General features: G+C 57.3%; 4 protein-coding genes across 4 annotated transcripts; 2 read left to right on the top strand and 2 right to left on the bottom strand.

Annotated features, from left to right (window-relative positions):
• Nucleotides 1-295: 295 nt before the first annotated feature.
• PTSG_05045 (RGC/RGC protein kinase) lies at nucleotides 296-10,676 on the bottom strand. The gene is made up of 16 exons (XM_004994307.1): nucleotides 10,649-10,676; nucleotides 10,088-10,473; nucleotides 9,174-9,740; nucleotides 8,846-8,922; nucleotides 8,455-8,568; nucleotides 7,251-8,259; nucleotides 6,720-6,925; nucleotides 6,340-6,444; nucleotides 3,839-6,134; nucleotides 3,424-3,580; nucleotides 2,835-3,213; nucleotides 2,236-2,466; nucleotides 1,978-2,068; nucleotides 1,487-1,738; nucleotides 1,179-1,270; nucleotides 296-871 (listed from the first exon to the last, which is right to left on the bottom strand). Exons 2-16 carry the CDS (start codon nucleotides 10,158-10,160, stop codon nucleotides 764-766), a joined length of 5,757 nt encoding a protein of 1,918 aa, XP_004994364.1. The 5' UTR covers nucleotides 10,161-10,473; nucleotides 10,649-10,676; the 3' UTR covers nucleotides 296-763.
• Nucleotides 10,677-11,042: 366 nt separating this feature from the next.
• PTSG_05046 (ubiquitin-conjugating enzyme E2 T) lies at nucleotides 11,043-12,754 on the top strand. Its single transcript, XM_004994308.1, has 3 exons — nucleotides 11,043-11,152; nucleotides 11,522-11,914; nucleotides 12,152-12,754. Exons 2-3 carry the CDS (start codon nucleotides 11,525-11,527, stop codon nucleotides 12,527-12,529), a joined length of 768 nt encoding a protein of 255 aa, XP_004994365.1. The 5' UTR covers nucleotides 11,043-11,152; nucleotides 11,522-11,524; the 3' UTR covers nucleotides 12,530-12,754.
• A 111-nt stretch (nucleotides 12,755-12,865) lies between these two features.
• On the bottom strand, nucleotides 12,866-16,922 carry PTSG_05047 (uncharacterized protein; the record flags this gene model as incomplete). The annotated part of the gene is made up of 5 exons (XM_004994309.1): nucleotides 12,866-13,537; nucleotides 13,796-13,900; nucleotides 14,117-14,260; nucleotides 14,541-14,794; nucleotides 15,605-16,922. The coding sequence occupies 5 exons, from the start codon at nucleotides 16,920-16,922 to the stop codon at nucleotides 12,866-12,868; spliced, it is 2,493 nt and encodes an 830-aa protein (XP_004994366.1).
• A 1,302-nt stretch (nucleotides 16,923-18,224) lies between these two features.
• Nucleotides 18,225-19,061, top strand: PTSG_05048 (uncharacterized protein; the record flags this gene model as incomplete). Its single annotated transcript, XM_004994310.1, has 1 exon — nucleotides 18,225-19,061. The coding sequence occupies one exon, from the start codon at nucleotides 18,225-18,227 to the stop codon at nucleotides 19,059-19,061; it is 837 nt and encodes a 278-aa protein (XP_004994367.1).
• Between the last annotated feature and the right edge of the window lie 977 nt (nucleotides 19,062-20,038).

Raw genomic sequence — 20,038 nt, forward strand, 5'->3', positions numbered from 1 at the left:
GGATGACGAGGACTGGAGCGACTGAGGCCTTGGGTTGTTCCGTCTGTCTTGATGTGTTTGTGTGAGTGTGTGTGTGTGTGTGCTCGTTGGCGTGTTTACATGTCTACACGTGTGCTACAAGTTGCTGTGTACGACATGCAAACGATTCATTCCGTGGTTTTGTGCTTGTGCTTGTGCGTGCGTGTGTGTGTGTTCCTGAACAAGTGTGTCTTTCAGTGATTGTGCGCTTCCGTTTGCACATCCATTTTTCCTCGTCCTCCTCAAGCACCACCGCCGCTGCTGTTCCTCATGTCAATCGAGCGGATATTGCATTACACCGATTTCATGGTCCACAGATACACATGAATACAGGCGACTGAGAGACTGGAGAGGGAGAGAGAGAGAGACTCGACAGAGACTGACACAGCGCTGAGAGAGGTCAACACACAAGGCACAAAGAGCGGGAGAAGCACACACATAGAGATATGTACGGAAACCGAACAAGCCAGCACTCTTGCAACACATCGGAGACCACCGTCCATGAAAGCGCTTCACACGCACACACACACTTATGCACACACACACACACTTATGCGCGCACACACACACACACACACAAGGAAAACAGAGGACAGAGACGCAACCAAAGACACGCATCTCACAGCACGCAAAGCACAGCCATGGAGAAGAATGGGTGGGATCGCACGCAACAACACAGCACACACAAAGCGTCGGCACCGCAATATCGACACTGTGTTGGCAGGATGCAGGCAGAGCCACATCTTCACTTGAACTCGTGCTGGGACTCGCTCGCACGCATCTCCTCTGTCGGCAGCGGCATGTCGAACCCGTCCTTGCCGTTGAGCCAGTATGTTGTCATGATGCCACGGCCCTGAGATGAAAACCAAGAAACAATACAACATGGGGCGGGGGCAAACGAAGGTGTTGTATGTGAACAAACATGCTTATCCGCAGCCAAAAGAGCACAACACCAACACTGCATGTGTACGAACACGCACACAAAACACAAGCACACACACACACACAAGAGCACACACACACGCATACACACTGAACACAAACATGCACACCACACACACTAATCACTTACACACACACCACACACACTGATCACTTACAGACACACACACACACACACACCACACACACTGATCACTTACACACACACACATGCGCACCTTGACTTGGCGCTCGCCGCGGGTCTCGAGGTGGTAGCCGCCAAGGCGCTCCAGGATCTTGGCGGTGCTGTCGCTCAGGTGAATGCGAAGCGCTGCAGCGATATTCATGGTTGATTTAGGGCGAGTGATGTTGGTGGTTGATTCAGAGCAGGTCGATGAGTGGGTGAGCGGGGTGAATGGTGGGTGATGGTTTGAAGAACACATGAAGGACTGGTGGCGTATCATGGCCTGAGGCAAACACGCTTGACAATGATCATGCGCAACAGAAGCGCACGCGCAATCACACACACACACACACAGCGACTGACCAAAGCCGCCAGACTCCATGCGCGAGGCAATGTTGACGGTGTCGCCAAAGAGGCAGTAGCGCGGCATCTTGGTGCCAACAACACCAGCAACGGCAGGGCCAGAGTGCAGACCAATGCGCAGCTGCATGCGCTCGTGCGGCAGGTGGCGGATACGGTGCTTGGTGATGGCACTCAGCATGTGCAGTGCCATGGAAGCAATCTCGCCGGCGTGCTGGTCGCCGTTGCGCACAGGAAGGCCAGACACAACCATGTCTGACACACACACACAGACACACAGGAGGTTGATCAAGGTGTGCGGTGAGTTGGTTGTGAGGAGTGGTGGGCGTGTGGAGCAGAGGGGACCAAGACTTTCAGAACAAACACACAAGCAAACACACAAGCAATACAAACAAGCACACACACACACGAGCAACACAGCAACCAAGGCTCAACGTATACACACACACACACACAAGCAACACAAGCACACACACACACAACGGCCAACTCACAGGCGTCGCCAATGGTCTCCACTTTGTAGACATCGTAGTCCTCGATGATCGTGTCGAAGAGCGTGTACAGGTCATTCAGCATGTCAACCACCTGTTGCGCATCACAGCGGTGTTGTTGTGTTGTGGCGTGTTGGTCGTTTGAGTGAGACAATGAAGCAATCGAATCAACCACCAAGCGCAGCGCACAGCGTGCTTCTCTTCCTTCCTCATCACACCCCTTATTTACACAACCCCCCCCCCAACACCCCACGAGCGCACCTGCAGTGGCGTGCTCTGCGAGCAGATGCGCGTGAAGCCGACGATGTCGGAAAAGAAGATGGTGACGTTGTCGAAGCTCTCGGCCTTGACGTTCTTGCCAACCTTCAGGTCCTCCACAATCTGCTTCGGCAGCATGCGGCACACAAGCTCCTCCACCTTCTCCTTCTCCGCAGCCAGCTCCTTGGTCCGCTCGCTCACAATGCCCTCGAGGTTCTGCGAGTACTTCTCCAGCTGCGTGAACATGAGGAGGTGTGGTGAGGTGTGAAGATGAGAAGGGATGGCGGTGTGTGAACATGGTCACAAATGAACAGGTGCACAGATGAAAAGATGGACGGAGACAGCCCAAAGCAGTGTGTGTGTGCGTGTGTGTGTGGAAGATGGCAAACAGGCATGAAAAAACAGCGTGAAGAAAAATGCCGCACACGTGTTGTGCCATGGCATCACGCCCTAAACACACACACGCACACACAAAAGTAGATACACACACAAACAAAGCACACACACACACACACAAACAAACAAAGTACACCCACACACACAAACAAAAGTACATGCATGCACACACACGCTCCCTCTCCTCCCCCCACCCCAACACGCACCATTGAGATGAGGTTGTCGACCATGCTGCCCTCTGTTGGGTGCAGGGCGTCGAGGCGTTGGCAGATCTCACGGAACGCGGGCCGCTGCGCAGGGTCCGGGTGCCAGCACTGCTCCATCAGCTCCTTCAGGCCCTGTGGTGTGTCCTCCGCAACCGTCGGGCGAACAAGCGAGCCGTCAGTGCCGTCCTTGGGCGATGTCCACGCAGACTTGACCTGGATTGGCTTTGGTGCAACCTGGTTGTGCCTCGCAGGCAGCGGCTGCACAAGCGCCTGCTGGTTGGCGCTGGCAGAGACACTGGCAATCACTTCCTCCATCGACAGCGCAAAGTCGTCGTACGGCTGCTCGCGCGTCCACACCTCGTTCATCATCACGCCAAAGCTGTTGTGGGGATTCGAGCGTTGGCGGGGGGAGGGGCGATGGAGCAAGCATGCATATCAGATGAGGGTGTTGAATGAGCCGAGAAGACTGTGGCAGTGCCACAACCACATCTGTACACAACCGCAGCCCTCCTCTTCTCCTCTTCCTTTGAGCTCAATCCCTTTCCCCATTCACACACACACACACACATCTCACTGCCACCGACTGCACCTGTAGACGTCGCCTTGCTGGGTTCCCTCAAGGATGTCGTCAATGGCAGACACGCCCGAGAGCAGCTCCGGCGCTGTCCAGCGAAGCGTCGACGCCCCGTTCATCGCCGCTTCCTCGTCCTTCTGCTGATGCGCCTGCAACTGCCGCAGGCCATAGTCTACCGTGACGATGCATGGGAGTGGTGATGAGTGGTGATGATGGTGGAGGAGGTGTAAGATATGAGTTGTGGTGAAATCAGCAACCCAATGCAAGCAAGCAAAAGCAGACAAGCGCAAACACACTTCGCAACAGCTACAGCTCACACAACAGCTACAGCTCACACAACAGCTACAGCTCACACAACAGCTACAGCCATCACGCTCGACCACACACACACACAACACACACACACACACATCCCCACGCACACACACACCTCCAATCTTGACGGTCCAGCGGTTGTCAATGAAACACGTGGCAGAACGAAGACGACCGTGCGCCTTGAAGACAGAGCCATGCAGGAAGTGCATCCCGGCAGCAACCTCCTTCAGAATGTGGTACTTGAAGTTCACATCGAGCTTCACATCCAGGTTGCTCACGACGTCGTCAAGAGAGCCCTTCTGCGCGTAGTCGTACAGGATGGCCACGTTCGGCTCGTCCAGGCACGCACCAACAAACCGAAGCAGGTTGGAGTGGTGCACCTCACGCACATCGCGAATCTCCTCTCGCAGCCCATCCGACAGCTCCACCGTCGGCTTGTTCACCCGCACAATCTGCACAAGCTCGCCGCGGTACTTGCCAATGCGCTCCGCAGCCCGGAAGTTGGCCTGCCCAATCTGCCGCGTCGACATGGTGCTCTGGAACATCATCGACTCCACCTTCTGGCTCACCTCAAGGTCCGCCGTGTGCAGCTTCACGTCCTGCCACTGCACCTTCCAGTCCGTGTTTGCCAGCAGCGCGCGCCGCTTGGCCAGGCGCAGGAACCAGCGCACGCCCAGCGCAACCAGCCCGATCAGCACCAGGCCCGCAACAAAGCCCGGCACAGCAACAGCGGCAACGCGCAGGTCGCAGTTGGTGCCCATCCACCCGCCGTCGCACGACTTGCACGTGCCGCTGCCAGACGCCCCGTCGTCGCACACGCCGTTCTTGCACGTGCACGCGTTGGCGCACGTCGGCCCAAAGTACCCGGCCGTGCACGTGCACTCGCCGCTGCCGGTTGCGCCGTCGCTGCATGTCGCGTTGTTCAGGCACATGCACGCGGAGCTGCAGTCCCGCCCGTAGTAGCCCGGGTCGCACGCGCACGTGTCTGGCAGCGTGCACTGGCCGTGGGCTGGCGAGCACCCGTACGTGCTGCAGATGGCCACGTCGCAAATCTCGCCCTCCCACCCGGGGTCGCACACGCACACGGAGTCGCCGTTGACGTACTGGCACTCGCCGCTGCGGCACGCGCGCAGGCAGTTGGGCACGCTGCACTGCTCGCCCGTGAACGCCGCACGCGACCCGTCCGCCGTCAGGATGCACTCGCACTCGTCCGGCCCAACGCACGTGCCGTAGTGGTAGTGGTACGCAGACTCGGACGCGTTGATCAACCCGCCGCCGCACCCGCCGCCGCACGTGTGCGTGACGGGCACCAGGTCGGTGAAGTTGTACAGCGTGATGCCGGCGCCGAGGTCGTCGCCCGTCAGGAAGCGGCGGCGCGTCAGCGTGGCGGCGGGGCTGTAGGTCGGCCAGTCGCTGCGCACGCGTGTGCGCGGATCAACAAAGCGCGTCTCCACCACGTCGGCGTCGTTGGTCTTCATGTCGATGGCGGTGGTGATGGACCAGGGGTTGAACTCCTCGCCGGCGGCCTCCTGCTGCTGCTTCAGCTGCCGCAGATCCATGTCCTCCAGCTGCGCCCACACGCCCGTGAAGCCAATGCGGTCCAGGTTCTCGTTGAAGTTGATGGCCGACCCAGAGTGGATGGGCAGGTTGTAGATCCAGCCAACCAGGTTGTTGCACGCCTCCGTGGTGGACGTGATCTTGAAGTCGATCATGGCCACCAGCCCAAACCCGTGGAACCACGCCACATCCAGCGCCAGCACCACCTCGGAGAACGTCCACATGTTCAGCTTGTTGATGTCAAAGTCGCGGTCCCCGACCCAGAACGGGTCCATGCCGCCCAGCTCCTTGCGCAGCAGAAAGTCCGAGAACGCCGCCGCCTGGAAGGCCTGCGCCCCGCGCCCAAGACCGTACATCGGCGTCAGGAACTGCGCGCCCGCCAGGTGGATGTGCGGGTCCGGCAGCGTGAGCAGGTCCAGCGTCTGCAGCGTGGGCTCCGTGCCAACCCACTGGTACCCGTGCGACGCGTCCACCTCCGCCTCGACAAAGTCCGTGAAGAGCCGCTGCGCCATCTTGTCCCGCACGTTTGTCAGGATGACCTTGTACCCGGTGTCCTTGATCTCGCGCAGGTACGGCATGAGCGACCCGCCGCTCTCCACCACGGCGTCGGGGATCTTCACGTCCGCAACCACGTCGATGCCGGCCTGCCGCAGCGACCGGTAGAACGCGTCTGTGAACGTCGTGCTCTCGCGGCTGTGCACCACAATGATCTTGCGCCACATCTTGTTTGCCATGCTGTCGACCAGGGCCTTGTAGTACATCTCCTCGCCAAAGCCAAAGCGCCAGATGTTGGGGAAGCGCCGCCGGTTCCGCAGGTCTTCCGTCGATCCAAAGAACGTAAACGCGCAAAAGTCCTGAAAGGGGGAGGGAGGGGGAGAGGGAGAGGGTAGTGAGTGAGTGAGGACGTTAGTGAGGGAATGGGGGCATTTGTGCATTTGGGTTGTTGTTTGTGTGTCTTTGAGTGTGCTTGTGGATGTTTGCTGTTGGTGCGCACTCGTGTGCATGTTTGTTGCTTGGCGTGATTGAAACAAGCAAGGGTGGCCAGCAATGTGGACGTACGGATGCTGTGTGCGAGATCCACTGCGCGACTGTCTCGGCATGCTCCTTCCTGAAGGGCCCGTTGAACATGCGGATGCGGTGGGTGTTGCGCGCCTCGTCAAGCGCCTGGTTCAAGACGGGCATGTGTGTGCATTTTATGTGTGTGGTTGTGTGTGTGTGCGTGTGTTTGTATTGCTGTTGTGAGAAGGCGCTCAATCGCATTGCAAACACCACAACATCAGTGCACAAGTCACAACGTTACGAGGAAGCACGCAACAAAACTTTTCATGCGCGCACACACATACAGGTGCATACATCAACACACACACACACACACACACACACACCACACACGCAAAGCCACCAAACAGAAGCAGAAGCAGAAGTAGAAGCAAACTCACGGCGAGGACTTCGAGCTCAGTGCCGCGGGTGTCGATGTAGTGGACATCGATGCGAGAGTCGGTGTGGCCAAACGTGCGATCGGCAGGGCCTTTGCCGTTGAAGCCAAGCACGGGCTGCTCAAAGAACATGCGCAGCGCGCGCGTGTCGACGTTGAAGGGGCTGGTGGAGGCCTCGATGGGAAGCATGATGCCAAACGGAATGTCGGCTGTAACAAGATCGTGGTGGTTGTGGTGGTGATGGAATGAGTGAGTGGTGTGAGTGGAGTGAGTGGAGTGAGTGGAGTGGAGGGCGGTTTGGACAAGGCGAGGAAAAGGAAGCAACACGCGGAGAACACAACGCAAACCCACGCATATATCATGTGTTGCACGCCTGCCAAATGCACACATACATGCTGCGAAACACACTCCACACACACACACACACATTCACCCCCACATTCACACAATGAACACACACACACACCAACATTCACACAACACACACACACACAGACCCACACACACACAACGAACACAGACCCACACACACACCCTGGACGACGAATGGGATGGTGACGGCGCGAAGAAAAGCGCCCTTGGTGGTGGTGGCGGTAAACTCAAGAGCAACGTGGTCCACGGGCTCACACACGCCGTGCTTGAACTTGACCCGCCCATGCGCCAGCGTGATGGTGTCGCTGACCGCCGGGTCGCACAGCTGCGCCGTGCCGGCAACATCAGAGACGTTGGCAGAGTTGAGGGCCAGTGCAGCAACGGAGACGTCCAGGAACGCGTCTGGCCCGTCCACAACGTGCTTGCCCTCTGTGTCGTACAGCTCCAGGTGCAGCGGGTGCCACATGGGAAAGGTGATGACCTCCGGCATGTCGTCCAGGGGCTTTGCCCACGAAATGCGCAGCTCGCTTGCATCACGGCCCGTGACGTTGAAGGGCGCTGAGACGAGGACGCCCGGGCCCGTGTCGCCGGTGACGTTGAGGGTGTAGCCGGACTGCAGGCACCACGCGCGCCGGCGCTCGTCCTCCACCAGATCGCACGACAGGCCCATCTCGGACGTGCCAATGTCGCGCATGAAGAGCATGGCGTGTGTCTCGTAGCCCTCGTACACGGACGGGTACAGGTCGCGGACGGGCCGGAACTCCTCGTCCGTGACATACTGCGACTGCTCCTCCGGCGGGCGCGACTTGAACAGCGTGTACTGCGTCAGCGGCGGCAGCTCGGGGAAGCCCATGCCCGCGCGCGAGTACGGCTCGGGGTTCTGCACGTCGTGGGTGGTCAGGTCAAGGTAGTATGGCTCGCCGCCAGGGTGGGTGATGGTGAAGTTGAGGCGCAGGTTGTGCACGGCCTTCTTGAAGTGGATGCCCTCGAAGACAGCGCCGTAGTAGCCGCTCGGCAGCAGCGACGCGCGCTTGCGCACAGCGAGGTCGTCGGTGAAGATGGTGGTGACCCCGGGCCCGTGCAGCTCAACCTCGGAGTACAGCAGGCGCGCGCTGTTCATGCCATTGACAGAGATGTTTGCCGGCGGGTCCGCAGCAACAATCTTCCGGTCCTGTTTGGTTTGACGGGGGGGGGGGTGGATTGTGAGGCGGGGTGTGGATTGAATGTGTATGTGTGTGTGAGCGTGTATGTGTGTGTGAGCGTGTGCGTGTATGTGTGTGTGCACATCAGCTGGAGGGAACGAAGAGAAGACGGGCGGAGCAAATGGACAGATAGCTACACACACACACACACACAACACACGCACCCATGCGACGCTGAGCTGGATGTCGACGTCTGTGTCTGCGCCGTGGAGGAGCGGGATTGGGGTCGGGTTGCCGTCGGCGTCGCGCTGTTGGTAGTTGAGCGACATCAGCCGCACCTAGCCATGATGAATACAAAGATGGGGGGATGGAGTTGTGTGAGCTGTGTGGTGGGACAGGCCAACGAGTTGCTTGAAGAGGGAGTACGGACGCGGACACGGACATGAACACAGATACACGTGCACACATGCACACGAACATGTGTACGCACACACACACACGCACATGTGTACGCACACACACACACACGCACACACACACACGCACACACGCACGCACGCACACACGCACACACACACACACACCGTGCACGCGTACACTCAACCACAGCGATACCTCGATGGGAGGAAGCGGCTCGTCTGTCTTGACGGAAGTCGGCAACGGCGCCGCCAACTCAAGGTACTCAACGCGATCTGAAATTGGGAGGCGGGTGGAAGGGAGCCGATGTTGGTTGGTGTGTTGTTGTGTGCACATAATCAGACAATTGGCAGCAACAATGGCACACGTACAAACAAGCACACCACAGCACGCACAACACAGCAACACACACGTGCTCATGCACGCACAGCACAAGGGCATGCACGCATACATGCACTCACACCACACGCCAGCACAAACGCATCAGACAGACAGACAAACGTGCAAGCAAGCTGTGTCAACTCACGGAAGACGTGGTACGGGTTGCTGACGATGGCGGAGGCCTTGGTCGGGTCCGAGGTTGCGGCGCGCCAGATGCTCTTGCAGCACGCGCCGTTGATGAGCACATCCTGCCCGCCAACGTAGGGGTACCCCGTGGTGGCGTTCTCCACAAACACGGTGGGCGTTGTGGCGAAGAAGGGCGGGAACGTGGCGACGCCGCCGACCGCGCGTGTCTCGTAGGGGTCCTGGCGGATGGTGCGGTGGTCCTCCTGGTACGGGTGCTCGCTGCCAGACGTGGCATACAGCATCTGGCTGCCTGCGTCTGTGATTGCGTTTGCCACGGGCGTCTCATCGGGGAAGATGACGCCGCCAAGGAAGGCCGACTCCGCGAAGAGCGTCACAGCGAGCTCGGAGTCTGGCCCAGAGGTCACCAGGTTGCCGTTGTCGTCCTCAATGCGCACCTTGATTGGGCGCAGGATGTGGGAGAGGACGGGCCGGTTGTATGCGCGGTAGCGGCGCGGGTTTGCTGTGGCCTCCGCCACAGACGGCGGGCTGTAGTCCGGGTCGAAGCGGAGCCGGAGCGCATTGGTTGCTGGCGATGGTGAGGTGTGCAGTGGCGATGGTGAGGTGTGCAGTGGCGATGGTGAGGCAGGTGAGATTGAGAAGTGTTGCTTGGGTGTTGGGTTGAAGTGCAGGGGCAAGGAAGGGGATGTTGTGGTGGAATACAGGCAACACTTGTTGCGTTTGGAGTTGTCGTGCAGGGGTAGGTTGAAGCGCAGGGGCAAGGAAGGGGATGTTGTGGTGGAATACAGGCAACACTCGTTGCGTTTGGAGGTGTCGTGCAGGGGTAGCTGCAGGCAAACACGCACGGCAAAGCAGGAGGGCAGGAAGACAGGGACACTGCATCAGCACTCCTCCTCCTCCTTCTCCAAGACGCACCTGTGAAGCCCAAGACAAGCGTGGCAAGCACTGCCCAGGCAACCAGGCGAAGATGGCTTCGTGCAGAAGCCATGGTGGGTCGGCTAACGAAGGATAGGCCTGGTATCCGACGTGTCTGCGACTGCTGATCTGTGTATGTCTCTGTGCGGCAGTGGTGGCTGTTGGGGGTGACAGACTTTGCTGTGTGATCTGCAGCTGAAGCGTGTCAGCAGTGAAATGACAATGGTGGCGGGTGCAGCTCCGGGTGGCGATGTGCTGCTGTGTGTGCGACGCGAAAATGCTGCCTCACATGCACTTCAACAGCCAGCAGTGTCCCCTCAGCGTGACAGTGCAAACAAATGGGGGTGAAGTGGGGTTGAGGAAGAGCAGCAGGATCGGCACCTTGCCTGTGTGTGTGTGTGTGTGTGCGTAAGTGTGTGTGTGCGTGTGTGTGTGTGTGTGTGTGTGTGTGCAGGAGGTAGCGACACGCGGTGAGCAAGCTTGTTGTTGCGTTCCTGTGTTGTGGTTGCTGCTGTGCATGCACGATGCAGTGAATGCAACCACATGCAACCACGCACTTGCCTTCAAGCACGAAGCGCGCGCGTGTCACACATGACAGCCGGGGGCACGATCATCTGCCACTTGGTCGTGAGACAGCTCAAAGGGATCCGCATCGGCTTGCACTGCCATGCTCTCATCGCACGCTCATGAACAAACACAGCCACAACGGGAAGATGGGGAAACAAGAGCAGAGGTTGCTTGCTGTGTGTGTGTGTGTTTGGTGTGTGTGTGTGTGTTTGTTGTGTGTGTTGTGTGTTGTGCGTGTGTTGACAGCTGAAGAGAAGACGGGGAGGGAGAGGGGAACATGATTCCGATCCAGCCAGCAGCTGTGCACAGTGAACAAACAACAGAGCGCGTGTTGTTTGTGTTGTTTGTGTTTGTGTTCGAGGCTGGTTTTTGCCAATTGCACTTGTGCCGTTACTTGCAATTGGCAAATGTTTGCCTGGACGTGTTTTGTTTGCGCGCGCAAGAAGGAAGCCAAGACAACGCAGGCGCTGTTGCAGGTGGTCAGAGTGGTGGAAGCAAGTGAGTTGGAGGTGTGGCGAAAGAGAGGGAGAGGGAGAGGGAGAGAGGCAAAGAAAGTAGAAGAGTTGGTGAGATTGTGTGAGGGAGTGTGTGTGTGTGTTTGTGTGTGTTTGTGTGTGAGAGAGACACACAAGGTAGATGAGATGGGCTGGTTGTCTCGCTCTTTGTCTGCACTGGCTGCGGCATTGCATGGATTGGAGACGGACGACGTGGGCGGGGAGCAGTGTGGAGGGACGTGTGGAAGGTGGAGGAGGGGGAAGACGACATGCACACGCATGCACACGCATGCATGCACACACACATCATGCTCACGCATGCACACACATCATTCTCACGCAGCTCACGGCACTTGCGCAAACGATCACTCAGACCATGGCTGCGCAGCGGGCGAGGTTGATGAGGGAGATTCAGCTGCTGAAGAAGAGTCCACCGCCAGGCGTGCAGTGTTGGGTTCATGATGATTCAAACGTGACTGTGCTTCATGCTGATGTTGCTGGTCCGCCCGATTCCCCGTACGAAAAGGGCGTGTTTCGGGTTGAGCTTGACTGCAGTGGACGCTATCCCTTTGAGCCGCCAAAGGCTCGCTTCATCACGCCGATCTACCACCCCAACATTGACACGGCGGGACGCATCTGCCTTGATCTGCTGAAGATGCCGCCAAAGGGATCGTGGAAGCCGTCCATCAACATCTCGACGCTCCTCACATCGTTGCAGCTGCTCATGGGCGAGCCTAACCCTGAGGACGGTCTGCTGCCCGACGTTGTAAGTGCTGTGGACTTCACGTGCACCCCCTCGTGTTGCCTTTGTGTGTGTGCGTTCGTGTGTGTGTGCGTGTGTGTGTGTGTGTGTGTGTGTGTGTGCGTTCGTGTGTGTGTGCGCGTGCGTGTGTGTGTGTGTGTGTGCACGTGTGTGTGTGTGCACGTGTTCCAGTGGCCGTTCTTAACCCTTGTCCTCGTGTCTCACTCGTTCACACACACATACACACACACATATCAACAGTCATCTGAGTTCAAGTACCGCCGCGGAGAGTTCTTGAGAAAAGCACGGGCGTTTACACAAAAGCACGCTGTCGGCTCCTCCTCCTCCTCCTCAGCCACAGCCACAGCATCGGCAGATGCAACGGGAAAGGTGCCCGAATCCGTGGTGGGTGAGGAGGACCAGACCCGGCGAGTTTTGGAGGAGAAGGAGAGTGGTGGTGGCGTCGACAAGGAACGTGCTGCCGACCAAGGTATGCACGCTGCCAAAGACGAGGATGATGACAACAGCGAAAACGTGCCTGTGCGTGTCGTACGAACCAGCAAGCGACGTGTCGTTGATCCTGTGCCTGCTCACCATGACAGCACAGGTGCACCGCCTTCCAAAGTGCCATCAACATGACCCTTTTGCTGTCTGGTCCCTTTGTCCAGTTGTGACTTTGTCGGTCGTTTGCGCGTTGTTTTGTTCATGTGAATGAGTGGGTAAGCGACTTGTGGTGCGATTCGTGGTGCACTATCATCTATGGCCGTTTACTTGGGCTGTATGTACACAAGTGAATGCATGCACAAGTCGGGCGGAAGTCACATCACATCCGTACACAAAATAGCAGATCAACATCAACCGGTGAATCCTCAGCAATCAACGCAACCACAAACACAACCACAAACAAACATACACACACGTACACACATACACATGCACACATACACATGCACACGACAGCGCAGTGTCGTGTGCTCAGTAGTCTGAAGTTGTCCTCCCATTGCCACCAGCACCACCAGCAGCGTGCCTGGTGCGTGGAAGATCGGCTTTCTTCCTGAGTTTGCGGCGGCGGCGCGTGCGAGCAACAGCACTCTTCACGGGCTGTAGGGGTTCCCACGCAGGCAGCACCAGATCTTGCTGCGGCTGTTGGGGCACAGCCGTCACGCGTGCTTCCTCATGTTGAACGAGGCGATTGTCGCTGTTGTCTTTAGTGTCACCATCACCATCACCATCACCATCACCATCACCATCACCATCGTGATCACCGGCAGCAACGTGATCACCGGCAGCAACGTCATGCTGCTTCATCGTCTTGGTCGTCGTCGTCTTCTTCTTCTTCTTCGTCTTCGTCTTCGTCTTCGTCTTGGTGATTTTCTCCTCCTCGTTCTCGTTGCCCTGTGCGCTCTCGTCAGGTCGCGCTGGTGTGCTGCTACCGGGTGGTGGCAGGGGTGGTGATGCAAACAACACCAGCCCTGTCCCGCCCACTCCTTGCTGCGGATGGTCGTGGGGGTGTTGTTGTTGTTGTTGTTGGTGGTGGTGTTGTTGTTGGTGATGCCGCTGCTGTTGCTTTCGTATTCTGTTGAGCTCTCGTCGCAGCCGCTCGCACTGCATTGTCATCTCCTCTGTTCGCTCCTGCTCCTTTCCGAGCTGCAAATCCGCACAAGCACACAAACATATCTGTGAATATGCGTGCTAAGTGCGAGTGGAACAACAACAACAACAACAACAACAGCAACAACAACAACAACAACAACAACAACAACAACAACAACAACAACAACAACAACAACAACAACAACAACAACAACAACAACAACAACAACAACAACAACAACAACAACAACAACAACAACAACAACAACAACAACAACAACAACAACAACAACTTAACAACAACACGTTCACCTGTCTTCGGATGGCGTCAGCGGCACGCGCGCGCATGTGTGTCAAATATTCGCCAACTTTCTCCTGAATCTCATCCAACGCACGCACGTGCTGCTGCCGGACAGACTGCGTGCAAGAAGGCACCGAGAGTTGCGTGGAAATACAGTGTGTTAAAGGCATATCACACACACACACACAAACACACTGGCAAAGGGCAGATCGTTCAAATTAACAAACACACACGTGTACACAATCACAACACACATACACATCACACCACATACACAGCACACCGCGTGCCCTCACACCCCCACTCCTCTGCTTGCTCTTCTTCAACGTCACCTTGAGTTTCTTCTCCCACATCCCGCGTTCGCGCGTGTGTTCAGCCGCCAGTCGCTGTTCCGCCTCCGCCACCGCCGCCCTCGTCTGCCGCTGTGCTTCCTCCTGCAGCGCCGAGAGCAGAAACCGCGCACGCTCGTTCTCGTGCTGCGACACACCGTCACAGCGCGGTGCGGTGTGGTGGTGTGTGCGGTGTGGTGGTGTGTGGTGTGGTGTGGGGTGATGTTCAACGTTTGAGCACTCAATAAAAAAAAAAAGAAGGAAGATCACCAGCGAAAGCACGCACGCACGCACACACACACATACACGCACACACCCACACATACATGCGCACACACACACACACACATACACACACACACGCCACACACACATACCACGTAACAAAGTCATGTGCAAACCTCCCACTTCAACCCGCCAGACGGACCTCGAGCTGCCTGCACTTGTCTGCTGCCGCTGCGAGCTCGCGCCTGACGTCCTGACCCGGGTTGCGCTGGCGAGTGAGCAGCGCCACCCGCGCATCCAACGTCTCCTTCTGTGCGCGCATGTCCACAAGCTGTTCGCGCAGCAGCGACACGGCCTGCTCAAGCAGACACAGGCGACGCTGTGCTTCCTCGACAAGCGCGCCGCTATCACCATCACCATCACCATCAGTGCCAACAGTCATTGTGCCGACTGTGACTGTGGAGGGTGGTGGATGACGCGTGGATGCAGCGTGTGTGTCGTGTGCATCAGGGTGGCGTTGCTCGTCAACACCGCCGGCGCCCGCGCCATCCTCGCTGCTGCTTCCACGCACCACTTCGCTGCTGCTACCACGCACCACTTCGCTGCTGCTACCATCACCACCCCAACCACCGCGGCCGCCATCCCACTGCACCCCCACCGATGTGGTTGCGACGCGTGAGCCCTCGCCCTGCTCCACTTCAGGCGTCTGTGTCGCTGCTGTCGATGTTGTTGTCAAAGCAGCAGCAACTGGTGGCTGCATCGGTGACGGCAGCATGTGGGCAACTTCGCCACTCACGTCCTGTTCCCCCATGTTCCCGGTACCACCACCACCCTCGTGCACCTCACCGCTGCTTATCTGTCCACCATCCATCTGCCCGTCATCATGCGTCCTCTGCTGCCCAGTCGCCACTCTGCGCGCTACTTGCTCATCATCGCCAATGTACCGCTTCGCATTCCCACCATCACCACCATCACCACCATCACCACCATCACCACCATCACCACCATCACCACCATCACCACCGCGGCCAAGGAGGATGCTGGTGTGCGGAGTGGTGTGCGTTGACTCCATCCCCAACAGGTGATCAAGCATCATCGACCCGTTACCAGCGCGGTCCTGTACCGGTGCAAGATCAGCCAACACATGCAGGCCCCCTCCATCGCCTCTCACGATCGGTGTCGCTGTTGTCGTCGCTACATCACAAGCACCGTCGACGACACTTGCGGTTTGCACTTCTGCATCCACACATTCCACGCTCCCCATACCGTCTTTCACCACATCTTGTTGTTGTTGTTGTTGTTGTTGTTGTTGTTGTTGTTGTTGTTGTTGTTGTTGTTGTTGTTGTTGCTGCTGCTGCGCGTGTGCAAGCTGGTCTTCCAGCTGCCGAACGCGTGCATGCAGATGGGCGATTGTTGCGTCAAGCTCTTCGCACTGGCGGAGGTGCGACGCCTTCTCGTCACGCAGCAGCTGGTTGAGTGACGCAATCTCCTCCTCATATGTGCTCCTGAGTCCATCCAGCACGGCGTCGTCGCGTGCTGTTGCCTCGCGCTTCGTTGTCTCAAGCACAGACACCTGTCGCTGTAGCTGCTGCACGAGTGCGTTGTGGCCCTGGACCTCCAGCTCCAGCGCGTGGTTGTCGTGTTGCAGCTGTCGCACCAGTACGCCTTGTTGTGCCGCTGCTTGCTGCTTCTTCTCCACCTCCGCCTCCAGCTCCTGCACGCGTGATTGCATCATGTGCACCTCCCCAACCGCGGCGTCTCGGTCCGTTTGCGCATGAATGAGCGCGTGCTGCATTTCCGACGTTTCGCGCACACGCGCCGCCCGCACCTCGTGCAGCATGGACGTGAGTTCCTCCACTTTGCGTGACTGTGCACGATACAAGATTTCAAACCGCCTTGCGTCAAGCTGCGCCGCACTCTCCGATCCACCATGCTGGTGCTGGTGCTGTTGTTGTTGCTGCTGTTGTTGTTGGTCGTGTGAACCTTGGGATGACTGTGGTGGCCACACACCTGTCACCTGTGCTCGCTCTACACCTTCCCAGTTGAGCTGCTGCTGCTGCTGCTGCCGCTGCTGCTGCTGCTGTTGCCAATGGTGCTCATGCTCATATGCCAGAGAACGCGCTCCTGTTGCTGCCAATGTTGTTGTTGTTGTTGCTGGTGTTGCGCTTGTTGCTGCTTCTGTCGTTGGTGCAGAACTGAAGTGGTGTGGTGGCAGTGCACCTGGTGCCGCGTGGACACGGTGTGCATATGGCGTCCCACTGGCGTCTGCGGGTGCGTCGTCGTTTGTCTGTTGGGTGAAGTGTCGCGGGAATGCTTCCTCCTCTTCATCTTCCGCCTCGACCACCTCCTCTTCCTCGTCTTTGTCGTCCCCATGCACGGGCGAGTCTGCACGGGCCTCAACGTTTGGCTGTTGCTGTGATGCCGCAAACGAAGCAGCGTGGCCGCCGACTTGTGCTGGATACAAGCCGTGCTGATGTGTACTGTGATGCTGCTCCATCAGAGGTGTTGCCGCTGTGGGGTGTGTGGCTGCCGCACTTGTGGTTGCCTGGGCTGGTGTTCCTGGTGCCGGTGTCAAGGGCGCCATGGCTCTCACGGTTTGTCGATCAGACTGTGCGAGCAGCTGATCCAGCCAGTCTGTGCTGTCCCACGACGATGTTCCGCCTCTTGTTGTTGAGTGACTATGACTATCATGCAGCAGAAAGCTGTGTTCCTGTTGTTGTTGTTGTTGTTGTTGTTGTTGTTGTTGTTGTTGTTGTTGTTGTTGTTGTTGTTGTTGTTGTTGTTGTTGTTGTTGTTGTTGTGGCAGGTGCTGGGACATGGCAGATTCATTGACGCTCTCCGCGTCTTGGATTATCGCCGCAAACGAACCAGCAAAGAGGAAGCATTCATGAGAGAGGTGTGGGCGAATGCAGGTGGGACAAAGGAGGGCGCTTCTTGGACCACAGTTGCACTGCGCGTGCGCAAATGCACACACGCACATGATCACATACAGAGCACACGCATGAGAAAACACACACTCACACACTCCCACATTTTCACACACTCACGCACACACTATCACACATTTTCACACACTCACGCACACACCCTCACACATTTTCACACACACACACATACACACACACAAACACACAAACGCAAGCACTCACCAAGTGAGACAAAGAGGTCCGATGCTGCAGTCAGGTGTGCAGCAATGGATCGAAGCGTGTCCTCGTCTTCACTGCTGCTATCAGAGTCTGCACCACCACCACCGCCACCACCACTGTTGCCGCCACCACTGTTGCCGCCACCATGTTGCCGTTGCCTGCGGTCTTTCTTCGGCATCGCCCCCATGCCAGTGCTCCGGCCACCACCACGACCGGTGTCACCAGCGACCATCATCACGCCTTCTGCTTCTGTTGTGGTTGTTGGCCGTTTTGCGTGGTGCGCGCCTTGACCAAAGGCAAAATTGCCTTTGGCAGATTCCGCCAAAGGCATATTTTACCTTTTCACATCTCACCAACAAGAAGCAAAGCACAAGGACAAGCACACCTCCAAAGCACACCAACCAAGCGCTGTGCTGTCTCATCACGTCCACACGGCTCGTACCCAACGCTCGCCCACTCACCACATTCACTGCGCCACACGCAAGGTAGCGTGGCACAGTGCAAGAGTGCCGGGAAAGCCAACCCATCATCACACGCACACACACAGGCTCATTTTCCCACGGTTTCCACACAGCAACAAAGAAAGCGCAGCATTTGCACTCACACAAGCACACAACATACAGCACAAACGCACACGTATCGCACCCACATACACACACACACATACACACACATACACACACATACACACACACACACACACATACACACACATACACCCATAGACACGCGCGTAGACGATGGCTGGCTTGACGCAGGCGATGATGGAGGCGGCAAGCCGCGGGGAGATGTTTGAGCAGGAGCGGGAACCTTATGACGACGAGGTGCTGATGTGCGGATACTTGATCAAGCTGGGCCACCGCGTTAAGAACTGGAAGCATCGGTGGGTCGTGGTGCGCGGTAACGGGCGCCTGCAGTACTTCAAACAGAGCCCGACAGCAGCAAAGCCGCTCATCGCCATGCGGCCGCAAGGGCAGATCAACCTCCGCCGCGACTGCTTGGAGCTCATCACCTGGAACCGCTGCAACGAGGTCATGCAGGATCTGAGCGCGCGCACCGTGCAAACCATCAAGTGGCCAGACTTGGGCAATGAGCACAGCGCTTTTGGCATCCGCACCACGTACCGCGACTTCCTCTTGGTGGCCCCGGATGGCGACGCACAATCGTGGGTGCAAGGGCTGGACGAGGTGTGCCGGCGCTGTGACATTTACGAGGGCATCGACCAGATGTGCTCTTCGAGCAACGACAAAACCAGCGGCAGCGGCAACGGCAACGGCAAACCACACCCGGACCGCTCCAGTACGCTGCCGTCGTCCCCTTTCAACTCGATGCCTCCGACACTCGCGAGCGAGCGCGCGTACTCGCAGGCGTCTCGGCCGCGGCCCGCTGCCACCCGCCTGCCGGAGGGCACGTTTGACTTTGATGAGGAGGATAACGACGATGACGACGACGACACGGACGACGATCCCGGCGCAGGGTACGAGCGTGTTCGCGACGCTCTCGATGCATCACACACATCGCAATCTGCCCCATCCTCCACAGCCTCCTTAGTTCACAGCCCCGCAAGAGCATCATGAGTGCGCGCGCGTGTGCCTGTCTGTGCGTCTGTGCATCTATGTTTGCGTGTGTGTGTGTCTGTGTGTGTGTCTGTGTGTGTGTGTGTGCGTCTGTGTGTTTGTGTGTGTCTGTGTGTCTGTGTTTGTGATTGTGTGTGTTTTGCATGTGTGCGTCGTGTGTACTTTGTTGTACGTGTGAGCCGGATGCGTGTAGTTTATATCTGTAGCTGCATGCGCACGTGTCATGTCATTGGTGCCATCGCTATTATTCTTTGGTCATGCTCTACCTTAGCCTTCATCTGCGCTCTGCTTCATCTGGGAGTTTGCGTCCCCCGTGCTTGATCCTTTGTTTCCAACGCGCATCTCGTCTTTCTGTTTCATAATGGCACGTTATCCACCATCCTCGATCCCTTTCTGTCCCTTCACCACGTGACGTCGTACCAACTGTTGTTACCTCGTGCCAGATTGTCACATCATCCTTCCCCCCATGGGCACATATTGCCCGCCTGCTGTGCCAGCACATTGGGGCTGAACGCAACAGCCTGAAGATTGCTCTCATACACACCTCCACCAACACCTCCATTCCCTCAGTGTGCGTTGCGTATGTGTGCGGATGATAGTGAGAGTATGTGTATTTGTGCATGCATGGCATGTGTTGACCGTGCTATCCGAGAAGCGAAAGGGGACAGTGGCATAAGCTAGTGTGCATGTGTGTGTGCATGTGCATGTGTGTGTGTGTGTGTGTGTGCATGTGTGTGTGTGTATGTGTGTGTGTGTGTGTGTGTGTGTGTGTGTGTGTGTGTGTGTGTGTGTGTGTGCATGTGTGTGTGTGTGTGCATGTGTGTGTGTGTGGGGGGGGGGCAAACAGGGAAAGGCAGAGGACTCACAAATGGGGGGGGGGGGAGCAAATAGATAGCGCTGTTCCAATGAATGAGCATGAGACGAAACATGACAATTACGAATAATCGATGCAATAACGCGAGCATGGGTAACACTAC

This window comes from Salpingoeca rosetta (assembly GCF_000188695.1).
Source record: "Salpingoeca rosetta unplaced genomic scaffold supercont1.11, whole genome shotgun sequence".
Classification (NCBI taxonomy): Eukaryota; class Choanoflagellata; order Craspedida; family Salpingoecidae; genus Salpingoeca; species Salpingoeca rosetta.

Bases quoted from the DNA above. Each gene is read 5' to 3' on its own strand.
- PTSG_05045 (XM_004994307.1), bottom strand. From the start codon at position 10,160: ATGGCTTCTGCACGAAGCCATCTTCGCCTGGTTGCCTGGGCAGTGCTT. The intron at 8,260-8,454 runs GTGCGTGTGTTG...CAAACCAAACAG, and splicing joins TCCAGCTCAGCGTCGCATGG to GACCGGAAGATTGTTGCTGC. The intron at 1,739-1,977 runs GTGAGTTGGCCG...TGTGTGTGTCAG, and splicing joins GGAGACCATTGGCGACGCCT to ACATGGTTGTGTCTGGCCTT.
- PTSG_05046 (XM_004994308.1), top strand. From the start codon at position 11,525: ATGGCTGCGCAGCGGGCGAGGTTGATGAGGGAGATTCAGCTGCTGAAG. The intron at 11,915-12,151 runs GTAAGTGCTGTG...ACATATCAACAG, and splicing joins ACGGTCTGCTGCCCGACGTT to TCATCTGAGTTCAAGTACCG.